This window comes from Corvus hawaiiensis, chromosome 1, assembly GCF_020740725.1.
Source record: "Corvus hawaiiensis isolate bCorHaw1 chromosome 1, bCorHaw1.pri.cur, whole genome shotgun sequence".
Classification (NCBI taxonomy): domain Eukaryota; kingdom Metazoa; phylum Chordata; class Aves; order Passeriformes; family Corvidae; genus Corvus; species Corvus hawaiiensis.
Genome location: NC_063213.1, coordinates 6,590,127 through 6,616,921, shown reverse-complemented (window position 1 = coordinate 6,616,921; position 26,795 = coordinate 6,590,127). Strand labels below are relative to the sequence as shown.

The 26,795-nt window shown below is 40.1% G+C and overlaps 1 protein-coding gene across 8 annotated transcripts in view; it reads left to right on the top strand.

Annotated features, from left to right (window-relative positions):
• The window catches only part of KMT2C (lysine methyltransferase 2C), a 192,231-nt gene that overhangs the window by 32,097 nt on the left and 133,339 nt on the right, over nucleotides 1–26,795 (top strand). For all 8 annotated transcript variants that reach the window (XM_048322121.1, XM_048322413.1, XM_048322666.1 and 5 more), the window contains one exon: nucleotides 15,803–15,891. In XM_048322121.1, coding sequence (XP_048178078.1) covers nucleotides 15,803–15,891 — 89 coding nt within the window. The remainder of the gene's footprint in view (nucleotides 1–15,802; nucleotides 15,892–26,795) is intronic.

Genomic DNA, 26,795 nt, shown 5'->3' with positions numbered 1-26,795 from the left:
GAACAAAGATACGTGGAGGAGAGAAGGTGATGAAGGTTACTGAAGGTTTCCCACCTCATCACTTCTGAGGACCTCTTCGCTGGTAATTTACCTCCCCGTGTTTTGTTGGTAATGGAAACATTCTAGTTAGCTTTATATTTACAGGGCATTTAAGGCCGCGGTTGCAGAGATCTGTTCTGCTGGCAGCAGTGACTTGGGCAATCACCTTTTACTGCAGCTGCTCAGCCCTGTTGCTCTGCCAGTGCAGTGCTCAGATGCCTGCATGGAGATCCTGGCTGGGAACTGGCTCCTGACAAGGAAAGGGTACGTGTGGCTTACATGTTATCTTCAGGTGAATATTGGACTGCTGTCCAAGTCCTATTAGTTTTGCTTTGACCCATGCTAGGTTTACTTGTAAAGCTGTTTTTTCATATTCTTGTAGTAAAATCCTCATATTCAGAGAAATTTTGCTTTTAAAAGGAATAGGTCTTATCAATGGCAGTTGGTTTACAAATAACTTTTTAAATTATTTATTTAGTCTTTACCTTTTTTAGCTTTGCAGTCAGTGTTTCCTTTCACTATGATATAGTTTTAAATTTATAATTTTGTGCTTTTGTCATTTTATTCTAATTTAGAGAACTTTTGATAATAGATCTTGAACAATTTTAACCTTTTTAAGTAATATGAGATTTAAAAAGGTTCAAATATGCAGGAAAAAATACAAGGTTTGGCATAGTATTAGCATCTTTATCATGTCAGTAACATACAGTCAACAATTAAATATCTCCTGTTGTGCCCACATCTGCTTTACTTGCCAGTAAATTAAACCTTCCACAAGTCAAGGCATACCATATTTAGCCTACACAGTTACCAGATTTAATTTTCCACCAGGAATACTCAAAACTCCCCTAGTACTTTTGAGAAACTGAGATCCAGGAAGCCAGCTTTGTGTTACCTTTGTGAGAATTTTGTGCAAAAAAAAAAAAAAGCTAAATATAACAAAAAAAATAGATAAAAAGTAGATTGCTTAACATAACAGCTGTCTGAAGAATTCACATTGTGATGTATATATACATGTGATCTCTTATAAAGATGAGAAAACAAGGGTTAATAATTAATACATTTTACTTACGGTACTTGCAGCGCAGTTTACAAAAGGATAGGTGCAGATATTCTGTAAATGTTTTGTGGAAATTTGTCATGAGAAATTAATACAAATTGAGCTGCAATTCCAGTGTATTTGAAATTGCTTGTATCTAAGAAACAAGGAACGAAACCCATCTGAAAGGTGGGAGCTGTGTGGAAATAGTTAACGGCAGACTTGGGGATTAGTGTTGGGTTCGGCCTTGCTGTTAATGAGCTGGAAAAAGGTGGGAGTTAATGGTATTGACAGACAGAGTGGAGGTAAATGGATTTGTCAACACAAAGAGAGAGAAAATGGAGACGAACACAGGTTAGGAATATACAAAGCAGGGAAGAAGGAGGTTCCCCCCAGCCTGCTCTAACAGATGAAACAACCACCATTGATTGAGTCAGTCAGGCCTGATGGGTTTTCCAAACACGGTGCTGATGAGAGTGAGAATCTTGCAGTAAAATTGTGCTGAAAGGGCACAGCAGATAAATGAATGGGTTTTTAAAATCATATTTTAATTACTTCAAATACATGGTGAAGATGATTACATTACTGTTTATTTTGCAGTTAGACTGTGTTGAGATAACAACAGGCATGTCCACGGCACAGTGGTGCTTTGACACAGAAGTTAAGGTTCACACCTGGGTTTAAACCAATGCATCGTGGGGAAAAAACTTGCTGGTAAAATACAGTAGTTAAGAATAAAGCATATTTAAAACTAGCAACGTTCTATTTTTATGTAAAAAATATTAAACCTGTTTTATCTTGTAGATAATGGTGAAAAGGTAATGATAGGCAGAGATTTTTTTCTCTTTTTCTAGGAACTTTGAAAACAAAGTTCTGCTCAGAAAAGAGAGGGCAATTTTATAAAATAGCATTTTCTAGTGGTAATATCTGTAGTCCACAGTGGATGAAAACATGTAATAGCTCTTACTATCCTAAATAAATAAATAAATAAAATTATCCACTCTTGAACCATCCCAAATGTAACCTCAGCTGCTCTGCAGACACAAACATTGAGACTAGACTAGCAGCATTTACCAGCTGTGTGTAAGAGCTACACTGCACGTAAAAGGATTTCACATTTTATTATGTGGGAGGGATGATGTCAGTTTGGTTGATTATGCCCCTTTCAAGCTGCTGTGATAATTACCTGCTTGTTACCAGAAGTGTCGAACCCATTTTCAGTTCTTGTTTGCTTTTGCTGTCATGCCCTAATTGCTACACAATTTTGTCCCTGCCAATTACTACCTTGGAGTTGAATTTTACAGTGAAAAAGTTATAAGAAGCAATAAAGTAATTGTTTTTTAGATCTTGTAATTTCAATGGAATATTTTATTATGCTACAAAGTATATTGAAATACATGCTGCTCACTTCTGTGAGACAGTGAAATCCCATGGTTCCCACTGAAATGACAACAATGTGGAAGGCGTGACTTTTGGGCAGATAAGGATACTTTTTGTTCTGGATATATATGTTTGCTGGGTTCTTTAGAGACAGGAGCTCTCAGGTTTGCTGGGCTTTTTTTTTTTATTCTTTGCCTTCCTTTTCATCCTTTTATCCACTTCCTGAGTTTTACAAGTTGCCTTTGATGTAGGTATTAGGTCATCTGATGTGGTCCTTTATCCATCGTTTTCTATGAAGATGTAATGCAAATGGATTTCTTTAAAGGTGCTTAACAGTGTTCTGTACTCTGATTAAAGCTACTTGTTTGAATTATTCTGTGGAATAAAGCCTCCAGTAATTGGTTTAAGGACTGGCTGACCAAGCACTTTGTTGTTTGGGAACAGTCATCTCTTTGCTTTGGGTTTTTCGGGTGGTCCATCAGCAGTGAAGTCTGGTATTAGTCAATATTAATAACTACTGTTGTTAATTAATAATTACTGTTGTTGAAATCTGTATATGGAATGACATGGATGAGCACAGGGAGGAGGCAGAAGAGCAGTTAAACAAAATGCTCTTCAGAATAAGGAGAGAGGATGATGTTGCCATGTAGAGGTTTAGGGATGGGGCTGCAGTCCAGAAAGGAGCATTTCTGGCAAGACATTTGGAGTGTGGGATGTTTGTGGCTGTGCACTAAAGCTCTGTTTATCATAGAAAATGTGAGATTTGCTGCTGCCATTTCAATGTGATTCAGGTATCCACAGCTGAAAGACTGAAATATTGGCAAAAAGTCATGAAATGGACCAGAGATAGTAGAAAGCTTGGAGAAAACCGCTTTGGGGAGGAAGGTGGAAGTGCTCAGTCTGTTTGGTTATGGGGGTGGGGGATTTAAACCCTAAAAATAAGCAGTAGTTAGAGAACAGTGAATGATTTCTCCAACAGGGAAAATACTGAGTTCTTAAGGGATCCCTCATGTAAGAGGAAAAGAGACAACCCGTGGTTGAAAGCTGCAACCAGAGACGTTCACAAAGGAAATGAGCCCGAATTCATAAGGAGGAACAAGTGACAAAGGGAATGGCAAAGTGAGTGGCTTTCTGAAAGACAGGCTTCAATCAGTTATGGTGAGTGATAGTTACGGATGTTGGGCTCGCATGGATAATGATTCCGGCCTTGTGTCCAGTGAATCCGTGAGCAGTTGGACTTCTGTTTTGACAGCACTCCCTATAGCAGCTTTTCCAGGGACGGTGTAATGAATGTTGAACACCTTTGTGGTGGAAGATTGTTTTCAAACGTAATCTTTAATACATTGATTGCAAAAGACAAATGGTTTCTAACGTTCTGAGGACAAGGCATATTTCAATTGTAGTGCTTTTTGTTAGCATAAAGGCTTTCAGGTACTTCAAGGAGAAATTCCAGTGTGCAAAAATACTGCAAAAAAAATTATGCGGAAGTAATACTCTTAAGAAAAAATAATTATTTTAATACTGAAATTTGTGTGGCTGTGAGCTAGGAACTGCTCTGTTGTGACACCAAGGCAGTACTTGGGTAAATATGAGTAGCTTTAGGGCCATTAAGTTACACATATGTGCTTCCCCGTCTGTGTCATCTTTACAAGTGGTTGCCAGTATAGCTCTTTCAGAGCTGCTCTACCAGCTTTTTATACCTGAAAGTACTTCTGAAATGTTTGATTAAGATAATTTTTAAGGCTCTGTGGTGTGGTCTGGTGAGTAGAACCGAATTTCCATGCTGTAAATGTTAATTAGAAGCATATGTGTATATGTAAAAAGCAAGCTGAAATAAAAGTATAAATATCTAAGAAGCTGTCATTCCAGAAGGTCTGTGCTCAGAAAAGATTAGGTAAATATACAAATAGTCCCATTATAAATCAGCTGCAGTATCATTTTTGATTATCTTTGTTACTTTTTTCTGGTGGTCTGCAGAAAAAAAAAGTTAGGAAGCAAAGGGATTCAGAGTATAATTTCCAAATCCTTTTAAACAGCATTACTTGCACTGTTGCTAAAAGAAGGTCCACTTGCTTTATTCCCTCTCTCCTCCTTCTCCACTAACCCTTTCCTGTCATTGCTCTCCTCCCTGGCTGCTCCCAGCACAGACGTTCGTGAACCTCTAATGAATGAAACAAACTCAGGAGGATGAAAACGCTTTTGCTGGGCATAAATTTAATCAGAGTTAATTCAATTTACGCTTAGTATAATTTCTAAGTCTTCAGGTCATTGTGTTTGAATCTTGAACATTTTCATGTTTTTCTCCACAGTGAACATAAATTTTGAGAATTGCCTTCCTATTACATTAAAAACACATTTTAATGTTTAAACTGAGGATATTTGTAGAACTGGACAGAAGCTGCAGAACTTGAGGACCCTCTGCAAGTTGCAGGGCAGTAAGTGAAATAAGTTTGCAGCCTTGTGTCCTTGGATGGTGGCCTCAAAGGAACTTGACCTGGAGGTATCAGTTGGTCCTCTTGGATGACTTCCATTGTAGTAGTCACTCTAGCAGGGTTCTCTGGGGACGTGCCCCTCTCATGTGACGCAGAGACAATTTTGTTTATAACTCTGACCTGTATCGTATGACGTAGGCTGAGCAGTAGATCACTCTAGGGCTGGCAGTTCTGACAGCCTGATCCTCTCTCAGGCTGGGGAGGGTGGGAGTGTGAAGGTGGTGATCAGGTAGAAGAACTCCTCTAGCATCAAGTGCAGGGAAACCCATCTTTTTATTACCTTAACTTTTTTTAAGGTTTTCTTTACGAGCATATTAAAGAAATGAGGAACTCAGACTTGAAAAAAACAATCAACTACCCCACCCAGTAATTTAAAAAAAAATAGCATTAATTAATATATTTACTATTAAAGGACTGAAGTCTGGCATGGGTTAAAAAGATACAGAGCAGTTTGGTATAGTTGGTAGCGGTCTCAAACAAAAATAGGTGGAATTCTGAGAGCATCGGTGAACACTGATGATCATTGTTCCAAATAATAATGGTAATTTAACAGTCCTTTGAACAGAAGTTTAAAAGTTCTCTATTATAATTACTTGGAGCTATTTGTAAGCTATCTGTAATTGTCAGAAGGCAAATTTATGTCTCCAGGTTAGAAGAATCTTCTTCAGGGATGGAAAAAAGGTGTAGGCACATTTTTGTTAGCAGAATTTCTAACAAAAACCTCAGAATTTCTACCTCATCAACGCCCCTAGAGATTGATACGCCTGTTTATACAGAAGCTTTTAAACGTGTTTGAAGATCTGTATTACTTGTGCCTGTGCTATGGAGTGTGGCTTATTATGCTACTTGTATTGTTGTTTATATTTCACAATAGTATTTCCAGACTTTTATTTACTCTAGTATAAAAATAGTTTCCATGATCTGGCTTTTAGGATTTACATCTAGTTTGAAAACAATTTCATTAAAAGAAAAACAATTCGTGTGAATTATAAATTTACACTGACACCCATCTGATTCCATTGCCCATTTTCTTCTTAGATCTGTTTTTATTCTTCTGAGGTTTTCCAAGCCTTCTGACTAAGTTTTAATGGATTTTTAATTAGTGAGCAGATCTTGTGTTTTTTCCCTCTGGCTTTCGTAGGTTTAGCAGTTTTACTGAAAGAGAAATATTTCATAATACTTGTTGACATTATCTGAAATAAAAATGCATTTCTTTATAAGGAGCACTAAGGGTGCTAACAGATGGAAAAGATACGTGGTGATATGACATTCATTTCTGTTGTGGTTTTTTTCCTGTCTAAATCCATTTTAGATGGGTAATGACAAACTGTAGTTGACATGAACTACTTTTTTTACATGCCATCAATTAATTTGAGTATTATAAAGAAAATTCTATGTAATGTATTCTAGGCCAGCATCTTGTATAAAAGAAGGTTATTTATATCTCTTGGGTACTGCCCTTCCTTTCATGTCCTGATCCTTCTAGGTGAAGCTAAATGCTTATTTAAGATTAAAGCTTAAGTACACTGATACTGTTGCCCATAGGTTCTTTTTTGCCTTTCATAAACATAATTTTTCGTGAAACTGGTGGATGGATGCCTTTTTCAGGGGCTGCTGTAGCAGACACCTGAGGGAGAGACAGGTGTTGGGGTTTTTTTGTGGTATTAGTGGCATCAGAAACATAAGAACGAATTGAGTTCTTTTCCATGTAATCTCAGGATGACTTGTGTTGGCTATGAAGTCTAAAGACATTAATAAACTGACTTGAGACAGAAGATTCTGAGCTTTATTTGGTGAGAAAGCATAAGATGTTCTGAGCTGACTGATGCATTTTGATAGATGTAAGATCTGGAAACCTCTCAAAATGATGTCATGTGAGTGAGGTTATTTTATCTAAAATATAATAATTGAATGTTTGCATAGTTTTTTTAGTGTCCTAGCTGAAGAAATGATGAATAAAGGCAGTGGTTAGAGCCCTCTGGTATCAGTGTATACAGACTCTACTTGCTGTGTATAAAAACAGTTCTCTTGAGTAAAAACTTTAGTATTAGATTATTGGATTGTTTGTATAACTGCACTGTGTGTGGCTGGGTGATAGAGAGTACAGCCTTCACCTGGCACCTAAATACATCCAGTGAGGATATTTAACTTGAAGAGACAAATGCATTTCGTAAGAATCTTCATGATGTTCCTGTGATAAGACTCTGTCAGATTGCAAAGTTCCAAAAGAAAATCTTTGAAAATGACTTCTAATTAATGGTGCTAAAATTACAAAAATCTGTTCACAGAGACCAAAACTTCTACCAAGTTGCAAGTACTTGGCAGCTGTTTCTCATGTGTGATGACTCAGATCCGCTGAATTTTATGTACAGGATCTTGAAATCACCAGACATGAGAATTACAGCCCTTACCATTGTGTTGCCACCTTTATTCGGAAAAGAGTAGCAGGCAAACCCTGCAGCGTGTGAAAGAACAAGGAGCTGCATAATTCTTAAAAAAGACATGAGCTTGGTGCTGATGTGGGTAACGAATTCTGGGCACCATGGCTGTTCACAAGATTGGAGGAGTTAGAACTTGGCATAGCCTGTCGTCATGGAGAAACAAATCTTGTGTTCAGATCGAAGTGGATGCTTATGCTTCCCGTCAGGAAAACGCAGTGTTGGGTGCAGTAGCATGTTTTTAATGCAATTTTGTTTACTTAGCGGACAGAGGAATGTTGGGCAAGTGCAGTATTGAATGGTGCAGGTTGAATTTTTCACACGTGAAAGTCTTGCATAGGTTAGAAATTTGCACTCTTGACAGTGCCAGTGGTCTCTCAGCTGTTCATGTTGCCATTTCATTCTCTTTGCCTGTCAAAAGAGAACATGTGAAAACAGTCAGTGGACTTGCTAAACATTATTTAGCAACTTTACCAAAGAGCTTCACACTAACTGTTGTCTGGAGGAGTTATGAAAGCAGAGCCATTACCGAGCCTGAAGCCAGGTAGATAAACAGAACTTGCTGGGATTGGAAACTTGCGGGTGCCTCTTCTTGGTAGCTCTTGGTGTACTCCCAAAAATTTGTCTAATTTGATTCTAGAAGAGGTTTTAAAAAATCTTGCAGGTGCTGCAATTCTAGTATGTTGTTTTGGATCGTTTTGTTAGCGAACATGACCAAATGCATTGCTAACAAATCTAGAAAGGATGTAGTTTGTGCAAAACTGCAGATATATAATGTGTTGTAATTGCATCTGAAGTTTTTTTGCAGTTTTTTCTGAAATGTGTATAATCGTTCAGGTCTGCACGTAAAATGTTTTATGTCACAGAACTAAAACTATAAATGAGGCTACATATCAGTGGGAATGTGGTTCTTGAGAAAGAAGAACCTGTAGCAGTTTCTGATGCTGTGCATTGCTGGGTTAATGTGACAGATAGTTGACTGAAAGCAATTTTCACTTACAGAATTTATAGATGTCTAAGCAGTCAGTTTGAAAAGTAAAAAAGAAAGCTGAAAGATCTGAAAGCCTTTTATATGATTTCTCATTCTGTTATTGGAACTGTCTCCAAATCTGAAGTCCATACATGTAGTTCAGGCAGCCTGGCTTCATACTTTGGCCATCCAACTCAGATTTTCTCATGTAATGGTATCACAAAAAGGTGTGCAGAAGTCCGTTGCAGAGTAGTAGGCTTATTGTCAATGTCTCAGGCCATAACTGGCTGTAGCAGAGCTATAATTTCATGGGTATTTTATGGGCTTATGTGAAAAATGTATCATTTTATGTACCTGCAACTGTTAATGAACTGTTAATCAGTGATACTTAATCTTCCTAGTTTGATCTTTGGCTGGTGTGACCTTCTGTCTCTCTTGCCAACCCACTGAGGATGTTCCCAAATGGGTAATAAGTTGGGAAGAAGACTTCATGGTCTTGTTATTGTTACGAAAGCTCTGTTTCGGCTATGATAGCCTTCATCTGCTTTATCTCTTAAAAGAGCAGTTCCAGACTCAAACTGAACAACTGTAAATAACATCAGGGATGAACAGAGAAAATACTGAATATGGTGGCTTTGTCCAGACCAGCCTCATCACTCAACAGAGTGCAGCTTCAGGGTCCTGGATCTGGCAGCCTTCTGCAAAATTGAGTTGAGATTAAGATTTTTTCAGGAGTGAGATGACACTCCAGTTGCAGTAATTATGGCTCTTTGACTTGGGTAGACGGTCCTGATGAGTGCCTGCAGGCAGCACATCCTATTTGCCTTTTCTCAGTCTCCCTTGGAAAGTAATTTTGCCACCAATATGGGCCTGAGAACCTCCATAGTACAGGTAACTCTGCGAGGACAACTGAAGTCAAAAATGCAGACAAACCAAACTCCACATTTACTTAAAAGTACTAATTCATTTGGCTTTTAAATTGCTAGAACTCTGCAAAGCAGATTCATTTTGATACTTCACTCCCAACCTCTCAGGACAGCCTCAAGAGCTCTGCATTTACCAGTGGTTTCCTTTGCACTTGCTTACTTTCTGTCAACAGTTACTGTTCTCTAGAATGAAAACAAAGATGCATCTCTGACATTTGGTACAAATAATCTTTAAAATAGTTCTCTTTGCCTTTATTTGGCCAGTGTAGGAAATCTGACAAATCTCCCTGTCACAGGGGAGTACTGGAAAAGTTTAGTTGAGAATCATCCAGTGGAGGTAGGTTCTTTTTCTGCTTTTTTTCTCAGACATCCCTGATCTCAAAGGCTATAATATTTTTTTTTTCAGGTGTTTATTGCTCTCAGTGGTAACTGTATAAAATATAGATGTAGAAAAGTTTCAGCTCTGAAGATGTTTCAGCCTGTGTGAAGGAGTAACATTGAGTGACTGAATAATGTCTTTTAGATCGTTACTGGTTAGGAAAGGTGTAAGATGGGAAGTTGAAATGTTTTGGTTTTATATGTAAGCTGGGTCCCTTCTCTTTGACGTAGTATTTTATGAAAAAATTACTATGCTTTATAAATTAGAAGTAGTAAGAAGTAAGACACTTGGTTTTGATTGTACCAGGAGACTAATAGGCAAGATCAAGTGTATTTTTGAGATGTTTTAATAATGAAACTGAAGGTTGTGCACATTCTATGAGATTTTAGTTAAAGTCTGGGTTAGTAGATGTTAAACAAGAAAGTTTTCACTTCTCTCTGTTGGTAAACGGTCAATTCTTTGTCACCTTTCACTTGCCATGTTTCTGTTGCACATCTTTCCCATACATCAGATCCCTCATCCTTTAGTCTACACATATTTAATACAAGAGGTAAATAGGAAGAAACTACATGTGGCATTCTTTTTTTTACCATGTACAAAAGAAAACATTATGGAGAGTAAGGGCAAATGTTTTCACCTGTTCCTGGTTGCTCAGTTGAAAAATCCTGTGAAGAATCTTTTAAATCAGAATCAATTTGAAGCTGGAATCAGTATGATAGTGAGTTTCCTATTTTAGGCTTGTTAATGTTTAGGGCTATTGCAATTAATTCTAGTTAGCTGGCATCTTCCTTGCTTCCAGAGCTGTGTTCTTCATTTTATCCAGACTTGGATGTAGAATTTTCTCAACTCTTAGAAGTGATAAAAGAATAAAGTAGTGTTCAGAGAGGGGAAAAAAAACCCTTATCCTCATAGGTATTTCCATGAATTGGTTCTTGCTTGCTGTGATTCTCTTTGCTTGGGGCTACCAGCTGAACCTTGGGTATTTTAGCCTCTACTTAAGCACAGTTAAACTTTTACAGCTGTGTTTAGGACTCCACGGTTCAGTAGTAGTGTAGTGGGAGCATGTGGCTTTTGCACACCTGTTAAAAAGATTCTTGAAAAGAGGGTAACAGCTTTCACTTGTGAAAGTGCCTGTGAACATTAATTTGTGACTAGCCGTGCTGATGGCAGCACTAATTGAACCTTTTTATAAATCATTCCTGTACCATCTTCCAGCATAAGGCTGTGGACAGATGTTCATTTAACAAGACATCTGTGCCGGTTTTGGATGTTACTGTATCCCAGATGTTACACTGCTTTTTAAGGTTATTGGCCCCGTTTTATATATTTAGTACCATCAGTTTGCTCCATGGTTGGTGAAGCATAGGAAGGAAGGTGGTTTCTTTTCTGGATGATGTAGAGGTTTCAGCATTTTGGAAAAAGGGGGCAAACTCTTGAGTGGCTCATGTGTACCTGTTTACGTAAGCCTGGAACAAAATGCTCTGGGTGAGTGTGGTAGTTTTGATAGGTGGTCTTGAACAAGCTGTCGCCTGATTTTGTTGGTAGCAACTTAGGGAGGACTTGCAGAAACTGGTGTCTGACAATAACTTCTGGGTAATCATAAACTAGACCTGGCAGTGACAGGCATCTGAGGATAGTAGCTTTGTCAGTTATTTCATGTGGTTCCAGGAAATGTTGGCATATGGCCTTATTCCTGATCACTTTGTGGAAAGAATGAGTAAGATCCAAGATGTACTTTTGACCTACATTGTACTCGTCCAGTTATGGTGCTATTGCTGTGACCTTTAAAAAACAACAAAGCAAAACACCAAAAGAACCCCAATCATGCAGAAAAGAGAAGAAAAGAAACAGTATCTCATTACTTTTCCATTTTCTCCCAGCATTAAACATCTATTCTACTCTCCATGCATTCAGCAGAAGCTACTCAGGTACCTGGTGATCTCCCAGTGTTATCCAAGTCCCCAGGGCTTTGAGACAGCCTCAGCAGGGCTTTCCCCTGTGCAGAGGGAGTACCTAATGCTCTGCTGAGCCCTGTGAAAGGTTTTTCTGGGCTTTTTTCCCCCTCAGAGCTAAATTTAATTAGTTGCTTACCCAGAGAAGAATTACGAGATTTTTGTTTACTATGGTATATTTAAAGATGGAGATTAATGAAAGGCATTAGCTAAAAAACCTAATTGATAAAAAAATTTAGGAGTAGGTCACAAAGGATTTTGATAAATGACTCTATTTTATGGAACTAGGAGTAAAATTACTGTAGACAGTAATTATATTCAACTGGAGTCCTGTATTAATAAAAAAGTATAGTTTTGTCTTTGTTGTTGACTTTATTCCATAAAATGCTGAAATGTGCTTTAAACACTTCAAGAAATTATATTTCTCTCAGTGGATCTGTTCTTTTGAGTAGAAATAGATGTGCTCTTGTTTTTTTCCTTCTAAATTGAACTCTGTTGTAGGAAAAAGGCGGGCGAGGAAGCCGTGGCAGGGACGTTGGCAGCACTTCAGCCTGTGTACCAAGCTGCCTGCCTGCCCACTGACTAACATTTATTGTTTTCTGGTGGAGTCTGTATTGGTCAGGCTCTGCCTGTACGTTTTGTTCTGGGTCTCTTGTGAGCTGTTAGGAGATGTGGCTCATCTGTGTACAATACTTCTGCCGTCCTGAGTTGCTGGGGGTTCTGCGGTGTTATGCGGAAGGGTGATGTAGTTACTCCTCCTAGTAAGAAAGTTTGGGGTTGAGCTTCAAGATCTAGAGCAGAACTGAAGGTTTAATGTTCAATACAGCAATTATGGTTCAGGACTGCCTGGCTTCATGTGGGTGAAGGGGAATAGTCATGGGCTGTTTTTCCATAATTGCTTTCAGGCAGCAAAAACTGGCCCCAGACACCGTCTTTCCCCTATTGCCTTCTCACATCCTTCTTCAGAAGGATGAACTTGAGAAGAAATCGAGTCCAAGGCGAAGAACAGAGCACAGGCTGCCTTCCCCACTGTTTTTAAGGGCGAGTGGAAATAAATATAGAGTTTGTCAGTGGAAAAATGTAGTGTTATGCAAACCAGCCAAAAGCTTTATGTATAAAACTATTAAATAAAATGTGTAAACTTAATGCAAATAACATGAAACAATCCATTCTTACTACAAATGCTGGTTGCAGCGATTAGGTATGCTATATGGCCTTCTCAGATGGCATTTGCTGTGGAAACATTAAATTATAGTTGTCAGTACAGTGTATATTTCACTGGTTTTTGACTTGAATTTTTTTTTTCTCTAAGCCAAACATAAATTTGTAGGCTGTAAAATCTCTTCTGCTGATTGGGAAATGAATGTAACCAGCAAGAATAAGTTAGTGATATAATCTACCATGTTTTCCACTGTTCTTTCAATTTTTTTTAAAACCTGCACAACATTAAGAAGGGTTTTTTGTCTTGTTTGGGGAAGGGGAATGGCAAGAAAATATCAGGAGTGGTTATTTCTGCTGAAAGAAGCAGTTATGTTTAATTAATTGAAACCTCTGCTTTTCCTTGGTGTTAAATAGGTCGCTAAAATAGGATAGAGAGTTCAAGGAGCGAATACTCCTCTTTTTTAAACAAAATGTTTAAAAAGCGAATACTCCTCTTTTTTAAACAAAATTGTGAGGTACTTTGGTGTTTAATACATGAACTGTAGTTTAACAGAAGATCTAAACTTGTCTTTAAATTATTAAATAAACATAAACAGTCATCATCTTCCACTATCCAGCAAGTTTTGCCTCCAGAGCTGTGTTTGGTAATACTGAAAAGGGGTACGTGTGAAGAAGCAGAATTATCATTTATGTTTGTGATGATTTCACAGTAATCCTTGTTTAGTATGGTCTTGTAAATTGCATTGCACACAGATAGTTGGTAGAAGAATAATTGGGATAGGATTTAGAAATAATCCCTGTTCTTAGCTGATTGTGTTCTGTAAAGCTTTTGAGCATTCCTGCACCAAGGGAAGTGATTTCACTCACCTGCATTCCTATCCTTTCACTGGGTGCTGGATGATGTGCTGGGATGTTGTGAAGAACTGCAAGAAATTTAATACTTAAATGCTTTCGTTTCTTTACCTGCCGCTTTGTTCCTCTAAGTGTTAGAAGAGTGTTAACCTTCCTTGCTGTATCTTAATCTTGCTGGAAGAGCCTGTTCTGTCCAGTGGCTGTGATACTCCATTTGCTCTACTCCCTACTCTTTGTTACGGATGGGAATCCATCTCTGTGACCATCTGAGATGCTGCTGCTGGAAATGTTTGTGTCCTTCCCACTTCCAAAACACGTGTCCCCATTCTGGCTGGCTCACTGGTCGGTGCACTCCTGGATGGGCTGATATGGTGGCTGAAGGGAGCAGTGCAAGACCGTTTCTTGTGGTCACTATGCAGTTTATTCTGGTTGTAATTTTTGTGAAACGTGGATTTTAAGAGACTACACTGGGAGCTTGTAAAGTGGCAAGTAAGTGAAGGGGATGCTTCTGTCTCTTGTAAGAAGGCTATTACTTATTTTATGTGTTTTGGGTGTGCTGTCGCTGCTTATGGATAAGCAGGCAAGGGGAAAGATAACCTTGTAATCCCTAGGGTTCCTACTGCACTCACGTTTTTCAGCATTATCCTGAACAAATTTTACAGGGATACCAAGAAAAGTCCTCCTGTCCTTAATCTCTTCCTGCATTCCTCTTCTCCCCAGCTCCTTTGTAAGCTGAGTGGGAGGTTTTCAGACTTTGGTTTGAGCCTCCTTTTAATACTTCTTTTCCTCCTTTGCAGAGACAAAAATGGCCCCAGCTCAATTTGAAGGGGTTGTCTTGCTAAGTACTTAGTCCAAGGCAGTCAATTCCCTTTTTGCAGAAGAGCAACCAGTATAGATTTCAGAGACGGTTCCAGTTCTGCCCGGTTCTTTGATCCAAGAGAACCAAAGGCATGGCATGATAGCGTTTCTTTTGTAGCTGATTTAGCAGATCCAGTCTTGCAGAAGTAGTTTGGATAGACCTAAGTGCTACAACAGACTGTACAAAAAAAGGAAATGCTGGTTTTGAAATGATTTAATCACTTCAAAAAAACGCAAAACCTTTTCTCCCCAACGCAGAACTAAACCCAAACCTTTCAGAATCCTCTGTGAAAGAGGAACTGGAGGGGTTTTGTCTGGGGGGGCAGGCGGGGTGCCCGTGTGCTGGCCTGCATGGCATCCTGATTCAAGGCATGTTGGTTGGGTGAATGGTTGCCTGGGAGCTCTGAGACATTGGAACTGCTGAGATGCCCCAAACCGCTCAAAATTTGTGTACTTGGAATGAGAAGCTCCCAGGGTCTCCCAGGCTTTCCGTCAGCACGCCAGGCAGGTTGCCAAGTAGCCTGAAAATTTGGGAGGCGAATTGCCAAGCTCTTGGCTCCCTTTCAAATGGGCTGCTGAACAGCTGGGAATCTGGATGCCTGGGCTTCTCAACAGCCCACCGTGATAGTTGCTGAAGAGCCAGGCAGGGAAAAAAGGCTGGAATTTGTGGCATAAACCTGTCTGCTTTCCATCAGACCTTGGTTGAAATTGAAACAAATCTGCCAGGTATTTTAGTTTTGACAGGCTGTCCTCACGTGATGACTTTTTTAATGTGATGACATCTAGTCATCTCTCATAACATTTTACTTGATGTGTCAAAATATTGTTTCACTGAAAATAATGTGTGTTTCAATTTCATTGCTTCAGCATCATTATTATTCCATGGAAATTTCTTCCAAGGGTGCTCTGCATGGATCAGTCTCTATTTTATAGTAGCTACTGCCCAGCTTTTGATAGTGTTCTCTCTTACCTCTCTATAGTTACGTGTTACATAGAGCAGACAGGATGCTTGTATCAAAATCTGGCTGAGTTAGTCTGTTGTTTGATCAGTAAAAGTTCATTACTGTATTTTTCTTGTAAGAAGAATCAGAAAAACTTAAGGGGCCAACCACTGGTTCAAGTGTACCTTGCTGGAGACAGAACCTAGAATGGGAAAAAAGGAGAGGAAGCTTCCAGCTCGTAGAAGACTGAAATCATGGGTTAGCTTGAATGTAACATAATTAAGTGCTGACATTAATCCCTCAAAATGAAGTGATTTAAATCCTAATTTTACAAATGCTTTCAGTCTAAACAGAGTTTTTTCCTTATGTTTGCAGGCCTCGGAGTAGAGGAAAAACTGCAGTGGAGGATGAAGACAGTATGGATGGTTTGGAGGCAGCAGAAACAGAAAACACTGTGGAAACAGGTACTGAGAATATAGTGCTGATGCTCTCTGGGTATTGCTTCTCTCTCAGAAATGCATTTAGTTATGCAGGACTTTGGTAGACAAGAAGTAGTTCTTTAATTTTGTAGTCTGAGACATGCATTGTAGTGGGTTCGTAAACCAGGCAGAAACACCAATTAGAGTGTAGTGGTTTGGTTCAAAATATTCCATTACTTACTTATTTTGCTTCTATGAGATAAGAATTAGGAGAAAGCAAAGCAGGCACAAAACTTAAAAGAATATAAAGTTTATTAACAGACCGAAAAGAAAGGGAAAAAAAAAAGTCAGGCTAAACCTTCAGAACACTTCTCCTCCTCCCCACCTTTCTCCCTTCTCCCACTGACAGTGTAAAAAGACAACTCTTGAGATTTTTCAGTCAGTTTACCACTTCTATAATAACCTTTTTCAGTTCACTTAGGGAGAGGAGTCTCTCTTGCTCATGCTATGGAGACATCTCCACAAGAAGTTCTCTCATGGCTTCAATATCACAGCAAGCCAGCTGCCCAGGTTGGTTCTTTGCTTGCACATGAAAGTCCCTTCCCCCAACTTACAGCTTTCCCCACAACTGCTTTCGAGGGTCCAGTCTTGAGCTACTGGGGTACCATTTTAAGGTTGAGCCGCTCAGAAACAAAGATTCTTTTCACCCGTGTCTGGGAGCATCTTCATCTCTAGGAATAGAGGTCCTCCTCCTCCCCTGGGAGTAAGGGTCCTCATCACTTTCATCTCTAGGAACAGAGGTCATCTCCTTCCTTGGGAGCAAGGGTCCTCATCAAATTACAGCTACTGTCATTTGCTTATTTCAGCACAAGTACTTTTGCTCATAATTACAGCCACAGTCATTTGCTTGTTTCAGCACAGATACTTTTGCTCACAATTGCAATTTGAATGCTCCACCCCCCTCCATGTTTTCATGAAATTACAACGGGTACTCTGATATATCATAGTCCATCACCACCATGGCTTTACAACAGATTTTCAGCTTCTAAGCTCTCCTCTTTCTTCTCCCTCAGGGTTTCAGCTCTTCCTTCTTTACTGACTTTGGTCTCTCTCTGGTGTTCTCTTCACCTGCCATCACCTTTTCCTTTCCTCTGACTCGGGAGAGGATTGATGTCTGCAGGCTTCATCTGTTCTGGAGGAAACTTACAGCACTAAAAGGGTTGATCTCACCCGGCCCCGCAGCTGGAATTTCGCTTATCGCTGTTGGTCACATGAACTTTGCCGGGCAGCGGTGCAGCTTCAGCTGAATCATTGGCCTCACTGGAGAGGGGGTGGGGAGCAGGGCCAGAGCAGGGCTGGGGGGCCGTAGATGGAGCAGGGCTGGGGAGCCGGGCCCGAGCAGGGCTGGGGGGCCGTAGATGGAGCAGGGCTGGGGAGCCATAGATGGAGCAGGGCTGGGGGGCCGTAGATGGAGCAGGGCTGGGGGGCCATAGATGGAGCAGGGCTGGGGGGCCGTAGATGGAGCAGGGCTGGGGGGCCGTAGATGGAGCAGGGCTGGGGGACCGTAGATGGAGCAGGGCTGGGGGGCCATAGATGGAGCAGGGCTGGGGAGCCATAGATGGAGCAGGGCTGGGGGGCCATAGATGGAGCAGGGCTGGGGAGCCGGGCCCGAGCAGGGCTGGGGGGCCGTAGATGGAGCAGGGCTGGGGGGCCATAGATGGAGCAGGGCCACGCCACGGCCGACCCAGACAGGCAGAGCAAGGCCCAGCCCGGCCCCGCTGGGCCACCTGCAGGGCCCCCCCCCCCCCATGTCTGAAAGCCGGAAGGCAAGGGAGCTTTCCCTCTGTTTGTTCTTAAATGTGGTTCACAGAGGCGTGTCAAGCTTCTTAAGTGGCTTAAAAAGTTGCCAATATTCAAACTAGCCAGTTGATAGGTTCTGTTAGGTCACAGAGGAAGCTGTAAGCACCTCTTTGCAAGAGAATCACTTCTGTAGCCGATGGAGCCGCCTTTACTAAAAAACCAAACTGTGCTAAACCATAACATGCATTTGGGAGGATTTAAAAGGAAAAAAACCTTTATTTAAACCTATATTAATTTAAAGCTATTGGAAGAATTGTTTTTAAGTAGTCTAATGCCTCTGTAGTGTAGATATGTAGAGGTTCTTTTCCTACTTTTGCAAGGCTATATCTAATAAAAATAAAAGCTCTGAAGTGGCAGCTGCTATTTTTGGAATACCTGCCAAAATACACTACTTATTGACCTGTATCTTCAGCTAACTACAGCAGATTATATACCGAAGGGATAACCAGGATAACCAAATGTTAATGCTTCCTGTTGCTGCTTAGGAAACAGGATAAATCTCTGTTCTTGCTTTGGTAAATATTTGTTGTGGTGGTACCCAAATGCTTCAGTTACCAGAGGGAGCTCATTGTTTTGGACGGAGTACTGTTGAAACAATTTGTGATTTCTGTTCTGGCAGTTTAGGAACCTAAAGAGACAAACAGATGAGCCAACACACGAGATAAAGGCCATAGTGAAGAACTGTCATCTCCTTGCCAGGCACGTGTCTGTAGCCATTTGCCTGTTTTTAACCAGGGACTGAGTGTAGAATGATGAAACCCACCAGGAAGGATGGTGCTGTGGCCACTTGGCAGATGTTTGTTGGTTTGACAGAAATAAGCCTTGAAAATGCATTGAGACATAAGGGTTTATAAATTTAATTAGGTGACCCTGTATGTGTAATGAGACAAGTGGAAGGAAGCACAGAGACACGAACAGCAGAAGCTGGTGGTCAGGGCAGAAATGGCTTGGAAGTGCCAGCTGAGTTAAGGGAGTTGTCCAGTTCCTCTCAAAGCTGCTTAGTGGAGGGGGTAAAATGATGAAGTCCTTTAAGATGAAGACAAGGATCTGTGCTTAGTGTAGATATATAGGGAAGACAAGTAGAGGACCTGAAAAGAGCCATTTTTGCAGCAGCATTTTTCATGGGCCATGCAGGAGTGTGGCTGCTGTGGTGAAAGCCACCAAGGAGGAGGCTGAAATCCTCCTGAGGATGTGCTTTCTGTGTGCTGGTTGCTTGCTTCCTACTTGCTGGATGTGTAATGATGCTGAGAAGGCTTTGTGCTTGTGACTCGAGGCTTTGGGGAATGTCAGTAGTGTTTAGTCACAACTTGTGTTGAATTTAAGTGTTAATGGCATGTGGTGGGAGTCTAGATTAAAGCTTAATACAAGGATGTTTCATTGTTTTGTTCTGTCCATTGTTTTTCTGCTCCTGCTAGTAAACTGCTGGTGGTAGTGAATTTGGGTGATCTTTTGCAGCTTCTACAAGTGGGTAATTACTAGTTAATAAACTTGGAAGTGAAAAATTTGGAGCAAGTATTTGTATGTAGAAAAACAGAGTAGGGGAAAGGAAGACTTGTTCTAATTCTATTATTATTACTCTTCCTATCCTACATGGTAGATTAAGTCTTACAGAAATCAGCAAAGGGGACAGAAAATGTGATTGTAAGTGAAAAGTTTGACAAATTTCAAATATGTTTCAATAAAAGAAAAAAAAACTAACCCAAAAAGAAATTAAAACTTAACAACTGGTACACTACTGTGTAGGGAATTCAGTGGTAGCTGTATTTTTTTTGCTTTTGTCATTATTAACAAAGTTACTCAACAGAGATCTGAGAGCAGTTTCTGCTCCAGAAGAGAAAGGGACACAGATAATTATTTTTAAGGCTCTGAGAGTGCATATAGATAAGTCTCTCCATTTTCTTTTATCAAAATAATCCTGAGTGTCACACGGGGCTGATACCCATTTCTAAAGGTGTGGGCAGTAGGAGCACTGTGCTGGAAATCCCAATGGACCAAGACACCACTGGATCTGCTGCTGGAAGTGAGGCACCATCACTTCAGTGCTGAGCCCAGGACAGATTTGCAGACTACTCATTGCTGAAAAGATGCCTAGTGAAAATACATAGGTCTGAAATCCCCTTTTTGCAGGGGAACCAAAATAGACTTGAAAGAGCATGATCATGTTGAGCAGTTTGATAGAGACAGAATCACAATTACGTCATTTTAAAAGTTGGGCACCATGTGACTTGCTTAGAGGTTTAATCATATTATCTGAAAAGGCCTGCTGTCTCAAACTTACTCTAAGCATTTACCTGTGTTAGTACAGAAATGTAGAAGGAGGAATAATCCCAGTTTGTTGTTCTGTTTAAAACTGTGTTAATTAAATTGAAGGGTATTTGTGTACTAGTTTATTAATTTCTACTTCGACTAAAAAGATTTTTGTTTTGTTTTCTTGCAAATAGTGTCTTGCCAACAATTTTCTGCAGTAGTTGGCAAACCAAAACACAATATAGTAATATTACAAAACTTGAAATATCTAAAGATCTTGACATGTGATTTGTGACATATTTTGAGTCTGTGTTCTTAGCTTCTTTTGCAGTGTTTGATTCGTATGTTGAGAATAATCAAGAATTCTTCGACTGAGTTTGAGTGAGTGTCACAAGTGCTTGGTCACACTAACTAGTGAATTTAGTGTGAGTTTGGGTTTTTGAGGTTGTTTCGGTTTTGTTTTATTTATGGAGTCTTGCATTACTGGTGCCCTTTTGTGAATTAATTAAGTTTCATAAAATGAGAGAAGTCCATGTTATTAATGTTGTGTTCAGTAATCCCACCTAAAATAAATAGCTGTGCTTAGTGTAGATGTGTAGGGTAGCTGTCAAATCTTTTATGGGGAGGAAAAGCAAGGGGTGTGCAAGTACCAAACATTATTTCCATTTGTAATGTTGACACAAATGTTTGTTTAAAAAAAAAAAAGGCAAAAATTCTTCCCAAAGGGGCTCTTTTGCAATGCTGAGGCACAGTCATTTTAATTGCAGTTCGGGAAACAAGTTACTGCCCTTCCCAAAATTCTGTAATCTCACATGTGAAACAAGGCAGAGTTGGAAGCAGAGCAGGGTGAGCCGTGTGCTGCTCTGATCAGTTCAGTATGGCTGCTTCTCCCTGCCAACTGCAGCGATTCCTGAGCCCTGTCCCTTTCCTGCCAAGTACTAAGTTCACTTTGGTATAGATGAATTCTTAAGGACAGAAAGAGAGGAGGAGGGATTTGGAATTGGAGAAAGGAAATTCTGGAATTTGGAAAAAACGATCTGTTTGGCGCTAAGTAAACTTTTTCACGAAAAAAGGATGTTGACAGCTGCTTCTACTGAATCAATGGATTTTCAGGTTCTTGTAAACCTCAGGACAGACTCCTTTCATTTACCCACCATCCCTGTCTCTTGGTCATCCTTTGCCTCCTCACTTAATGTCTGTTCCTGCTTTTCAGCTTTGTATTGGTCTTTCCAGCTGTCTGTTCCTTCATTTTTCTTCACTGTGGTTCCCCCAGTGATATTGCACTGGTATTTCTCTCTCCAGCTGATGTTGTGGTTACCCGTTCTTTCTATCATTTTGGCACCACAGCAGTGTAGTTAATGATGGCTGGGGCCTCTGGGGATCATCTGCTCCACACCCCTGCTCAAGCAGAGTCACCTAGAGCTGGCTGTCCAGGACCATGTTCAGGCAGCTTTTATCTCCAAGGATTGAGGCTCCACAGCCTGCCTGGATGACCTGTGCCAGTGCTCAGGCACCCTCACAGTAAAAAACAGTTTTGTGATGGTCAGAGGGGGCTTCCTGTGTTTTTGGTGCCTGTTGCCTCTGGCCCTGTCAAGACCTTCCAGCTGTGTCAACACTTTCCACCTTTCTGGTTTTCAGTAAAATACTGTTTGCTGCACAATAATGTGTTCCCCTCTGGATCCTCTTGCGCTTCTCATCTCCATAAGGGTAGTTTTCTTCTGATGAGCGAGTTTCTAATGGCCAAAAAATACAAATCCAGAAAATTCTGGAAAGCATGTGGCTTTGTGCACAGGGGTATATGCAAATATAAAACTGCTAATCCAAAGAATGAAATAATACACCACATAGCTCCTGATAGGCTTTCTGTAGGTTTGGTAGCCCTTTTGCTACTAATGAAGACTTGGCTTCTGTTTCTTTTCCCCATCTTCTGTTAGCTTCAGCAAGTTTCTGTACTTGATATTTTCTTGGCTCTGCATTTAAGTTGAAACTGAATTCTGTGTGTTAATTATCTGATTATTCCTTTTTGTTTTTTTTTTTTTTTTTTTTTTGAGAACACTTGTGAAATACCCCAACTCATCCTAGAGTCTGTAATTCTTCCTGTTTGTGTCCCATAAAAATGTTGATATTCAAATCCTGATCTGGGAGAAATGCAATAAAGTAAGTTTTTTTGAACTGCTGAGTCTCTTGGGAAATTAATAGTAAATCCATCAGGTATTCTGTTTACTATCCATACCATGTCAACCAGCTCTTAGAGAGTACTTTCTACCAGACCCTCAACCCCCCAGGGTGTTGAGAGGCTTCGGAATTGATAATAGATAAAAGAGCCTGGATGATTTTATCAACCAATAGCTCCTTATCTGCATTATTGTTGTTAGTAATATTTTTATCAGACCCAGTGACGTTGCCTGGCCAGTTGATTTCTTGTCGGACTTCACATTAACTTCCTGAAGATGAAACTTCCTCTGACCAGCCTTGTTTGTGTCTGAGCAAAGCACTGAAGAACGAGAAACAAACACTTCTCAGTGGAGGAAAGTAATTCATGAAGAAGTTGCCAGGGAATTTTGGACTAATTCAGAATCTCATCAGCTTTGAAGCAGCCTAAAAAGCATTTTTCTAGAGAAAGAAAATTTCTGCAATATCCTGCTTATTAAAGGAAATACAGACATCCTTTGCAATTTTGTGAATCCTACAGAGTAGAGTCTCTCATTGAGGCAAAGTAAAACACACCTGAGAGCAAGTCCTGGTTGGGGTGAATGGATGGCAAAAGATCTTGGCAATGTGTTAATACCAAAGTAGTTTTAAAATCCAGGCAGATACTTTGGCCACTTACCACCCTTCCTTTCTAAAATTAATGAAAGGAAGAATTAACACTGCTGAGGGCTTGCTTTTAGATTAAACTTGGAGATATATATTTGTGGCAAATATGTGCTTAGAAATGCACTTAAATATTTTTAAGGCAATTAATATTCTGTGTAGTCATTAGAAGAGGAGTGATTTCTTCTTTCTTACAGCGCTGACTCCTACCTGCTCAGCCACTGGAAAAATTAGCAGAAGTGAAGTATGTTGTTGTAATTATTATAAGCATCTTAATATTTTTGCTTTATATTCTGGTAATTTGTTTGTAATGAGGAAAGCAAACACAAGAGGAAGTTATTTGATATTTGCATTTAAACCATTACAGGCTTACTCAGTTAATGCCATTTATCATCATGCACACTTAAAATGGGCCATTTAGAAAAATCTGATTTTTTTTTTTTGCCTTCTGACCGATATCTCTGTCTCGGGTGTTTTGAGAGCTGGTGGCATCTGTTACTTCCAAATGAATTTTAACTTCACTGAGATTTTCATTCTGGAGGTTATTTCTGAAATGCAACTTCTTCCTTTTTTTTTTTTTTTTTTTTTTTTTTTCCTCCCTTGCTTATTCAATACTGCTTTTGCAGTTTTGGTATCAACTGTGCTTTGTTAAACGTAATCCAACAGGTTTTGGAAGTTTTCAAAGACCGAGAATATTCCTCTTTTCTATTACCTTGATGCTTAACTCTGCTGCTGTGTCATTAGTGATGTGATGGAAGAATCTTCATGGGCATTACCAGTCAAATACATTGAAATAGTAGCATATGTTTTGTGTGCTAAATGCTCTTCTCCTCACTGGAAAAAGAGCTGTTCTGTGTATGTTTTAGTTCACAGAACCACAGAATGGTTTGGGTTGGAAGGGACCTTAAAAATAATCTTGTTATATCCCTTCTGCCATGAGCAGGAACCACTTGCTAATTCTGTGGACCTGTCTTAATTTTTGCTACAGTAATGCTATGTTGAGACTGGCTCTTCAGTTTGGTAAAAGAAATAGAAGAGAAATTCTGCTGATGAATTAAAATCGCAGTATAAACCAGGCTGGTGTTGAAGTCCCACAAACACCTACCCTGGTAGCCCTTTTCTAGGTCAGGTTCAAAGGGAAAGAAAGTAGTGAGTAAAATGAACTTATTTAGGATAATAAGAGAGGTACCCATTTGCAGGGCATTGAAGAGTGACCACAGAAAATTAAATGACTCTTAATTCAGTAGTAGTTCATGTAAAAGAACATGCAGGGCAGAATTACCATCCTGCTTTTATGTAAACAAATAATCACTGTCAGATAGCTTTTGCTACCTGAGCAAGTGGTGCTTCAGTTCTTCTGAGAATTGCAGAAGCTTTCATAAGTCAAAGAGAGAAACAAATTCTAGGAATTACTGGCAAAGGGATAAGCGGAAGAAAGCGTCAGGGAGGGTTTTTTTTCTTTTTGCTGTTGCTTTATAAATCCTTGGCATGTTAAATGCCACGTGCAGTTCGGCTTTCCCTTCTCCAAAAGGATGAGCTGTAATTGGGGAAGTACAGGAAAGGCCAGCGAGTATGACAAGAAGTAATAGCTTCTGTGTGGGGATCAGTTAAGGTAAAAGCCTTCATTCAATCTGAAGTGATTTCACTGAGAAAGAATGTAATAGGGTCTAAAAAATGATGAGTGGTGTGGAGAAAACAAACAGGGCACGGTGATTCATTTTGTTGTGCAACACAAAAATTAGGGGACAGCAGGTCATGTTCAGAGAGTACAAGAGCAGGTGCATTTGCACTCAGCATCTACTGCAATTACAGAATTCATTGTTACTGGATGCTTTGGGCATGAACAGCTTGACCTGAGTTTCAAAAAGACCTAAACAAATTAGTGGAAAAATAATCAGATGAGTGCTGTTGAATACCACTCCTAGCTTAGGAAGTCCCTCAGTCATGGAGGTTCCATGGTTATCCATAATATGGTGTAATGTTTTTAGGGTGACCAGAATTAGTTTAAATCGTCCGACATTGAGAAGCTTGTTTTTATTTTATAACTAATACAAAATTTGCACAGTTATTTTCTGTATGAAATTTATTTAACTGTTGAAAGCAGTTAAGAGCTCATTTGAATGAAAAGTATCAAAATATAGAGTGGAATGTACAAACCAAGAATAACTGCAGGTTTTCTTCTCATCTCCATCTAACACCTGTTGCAGTAAGTAAATCAGAGACTTACAGGATGGTTGGGGTTGGAAGGGACATTAAAGATCATCCAGTTCCAACCCCCTGCCATGGATAGGGACACCTTCCCCTAGACCACATTTCTCAGAGCCCCATCCAACCCAGCATTGAGCACTGCCAGGGCTGGGGCATCTACAGCTTCTCTGGGCAACCTGTGCCAGCGTCTCACCACCCTCACAGGGAAATATTTTTTTCTAATAGTTAATCTTAAACTACCCTCTTTTGGATTATTGTAAAAGATTTCTGCACCTAGGAGATCTCTGCACATGACTTCCTCAGACACTGGCAGGAGAAGTGATGTTTCTATTGAATTGTACCTAGAGCAGTAACAGAATTATGAACTCTGAGTAGTGGAACTTGTTTTGTTCCTGAGTTGGGACAGTGAGTGAACTTTGTAATTATAATACTGGACAGTGTCGTGATTTATCCCAGCTGTTGGCCAGGTACCATGCCAGGTGGTCCCTCAGCTCCTGCCCTGGTGGGATAGGGAGGAGAACTGGAAAAAGGTAGAACCCCTGGGCTGAGATCAGAACAGTGGTGAGCCCCTGGCACAGCTTGCCCAGACAATCTGTGGCTGTCCCATCCTCAGAAGTGTTCAAGGCTGGGGTTGGATGAGGCTCTGAGCAACCTGGTCTAGGGGAAGGTGTTCCTGCCCATGGCAGGGGGTTTGGAAGCGGGTGATCTTTAAGGTCCCTTTCAGTCCAAACCATCCTGTGATATACTTATTGGACATGGTGTTCTATGGTGTGGAGTACCCCTCTGGCCAGTTGGGGTCAGCTGTCCTGGCCGTGCTGCCTCCCAGCTCCTTGTACACCTGTTCGCTGGCAGAACATGGGAAACTGAAGAGTTCTTGCTTTAGAGTAATCACTGCTTAGCGAAAACTAAAACATCCATGTGTTACCAACTTTAATCTCACCCTAAATCCAAAACGCAGCACTGAACCCAGTACTAAAAAGAAAATTACTATGCTAGCCAAAAGCAGGACAGGTAGACATTTTAAATTCATAGTTTGCATTCCCTTGTTAAGGTTTCTTTTCATATTGTTGCTATACTGACCTGGTTTTTATCTGTCTAAACTGCTGGAGCATTTTGGTGTTTGTAGTTCTGCAGACCCCTTTGAGGCTGTATAAAGCACCTGGTCCCATTGGCTGTTTCCTGACACAGCACTACCCCTTCCTTGTGCAAAAATAAGTGTTGTGTCTGCCTTTAAAACTTGTTACTCCCTCTTGCAGAACATCTTGGTAAGCAACAGTTGAGACCCCTGGGATGTTCCTGCTGTGTTGGGTGATCTTCGTATTTTCCAGCCTGCAGTACTTTCTGTTTCTAGTGGAAGTTTTGGAAGCTCATGACATGTGCTTCATTGTCTGCCAGATCAGTAGGTCTGACAGTAAAGTGGTTAAACAGTCAACCTGCTGCATCTAAACAGCAGTAGAATATTAATTTTATGTTTATGACAGCTGTTAGGTTTGGGGTTTTTTTTTTTTTCAGTGTCACTTTATAATGAATCTTACAAGATTTTAAAGATTTTTTTTCTGGTAGAACTCTTACAGTATTATTAGGTTTTGGCTTGGCAGGTAGTTTCTGAGTATTTAAAAGAAAATCTTTTGGATTTGCTGGTGTCTTTTCTTTGCCTGTTTGCCACAGCAGAGCCCACAGAGACATCTCCTTATTTTGCTTTATGTTTACCCAAGTAGCTTGCAGAACAGGGCCTTGTGATTGCTAGAAAACAGAAAAGAATTATTTGTAACGAACATTTCAGATCTTAAGTCGATGTTGCTTCATCACATCCCCAAAGA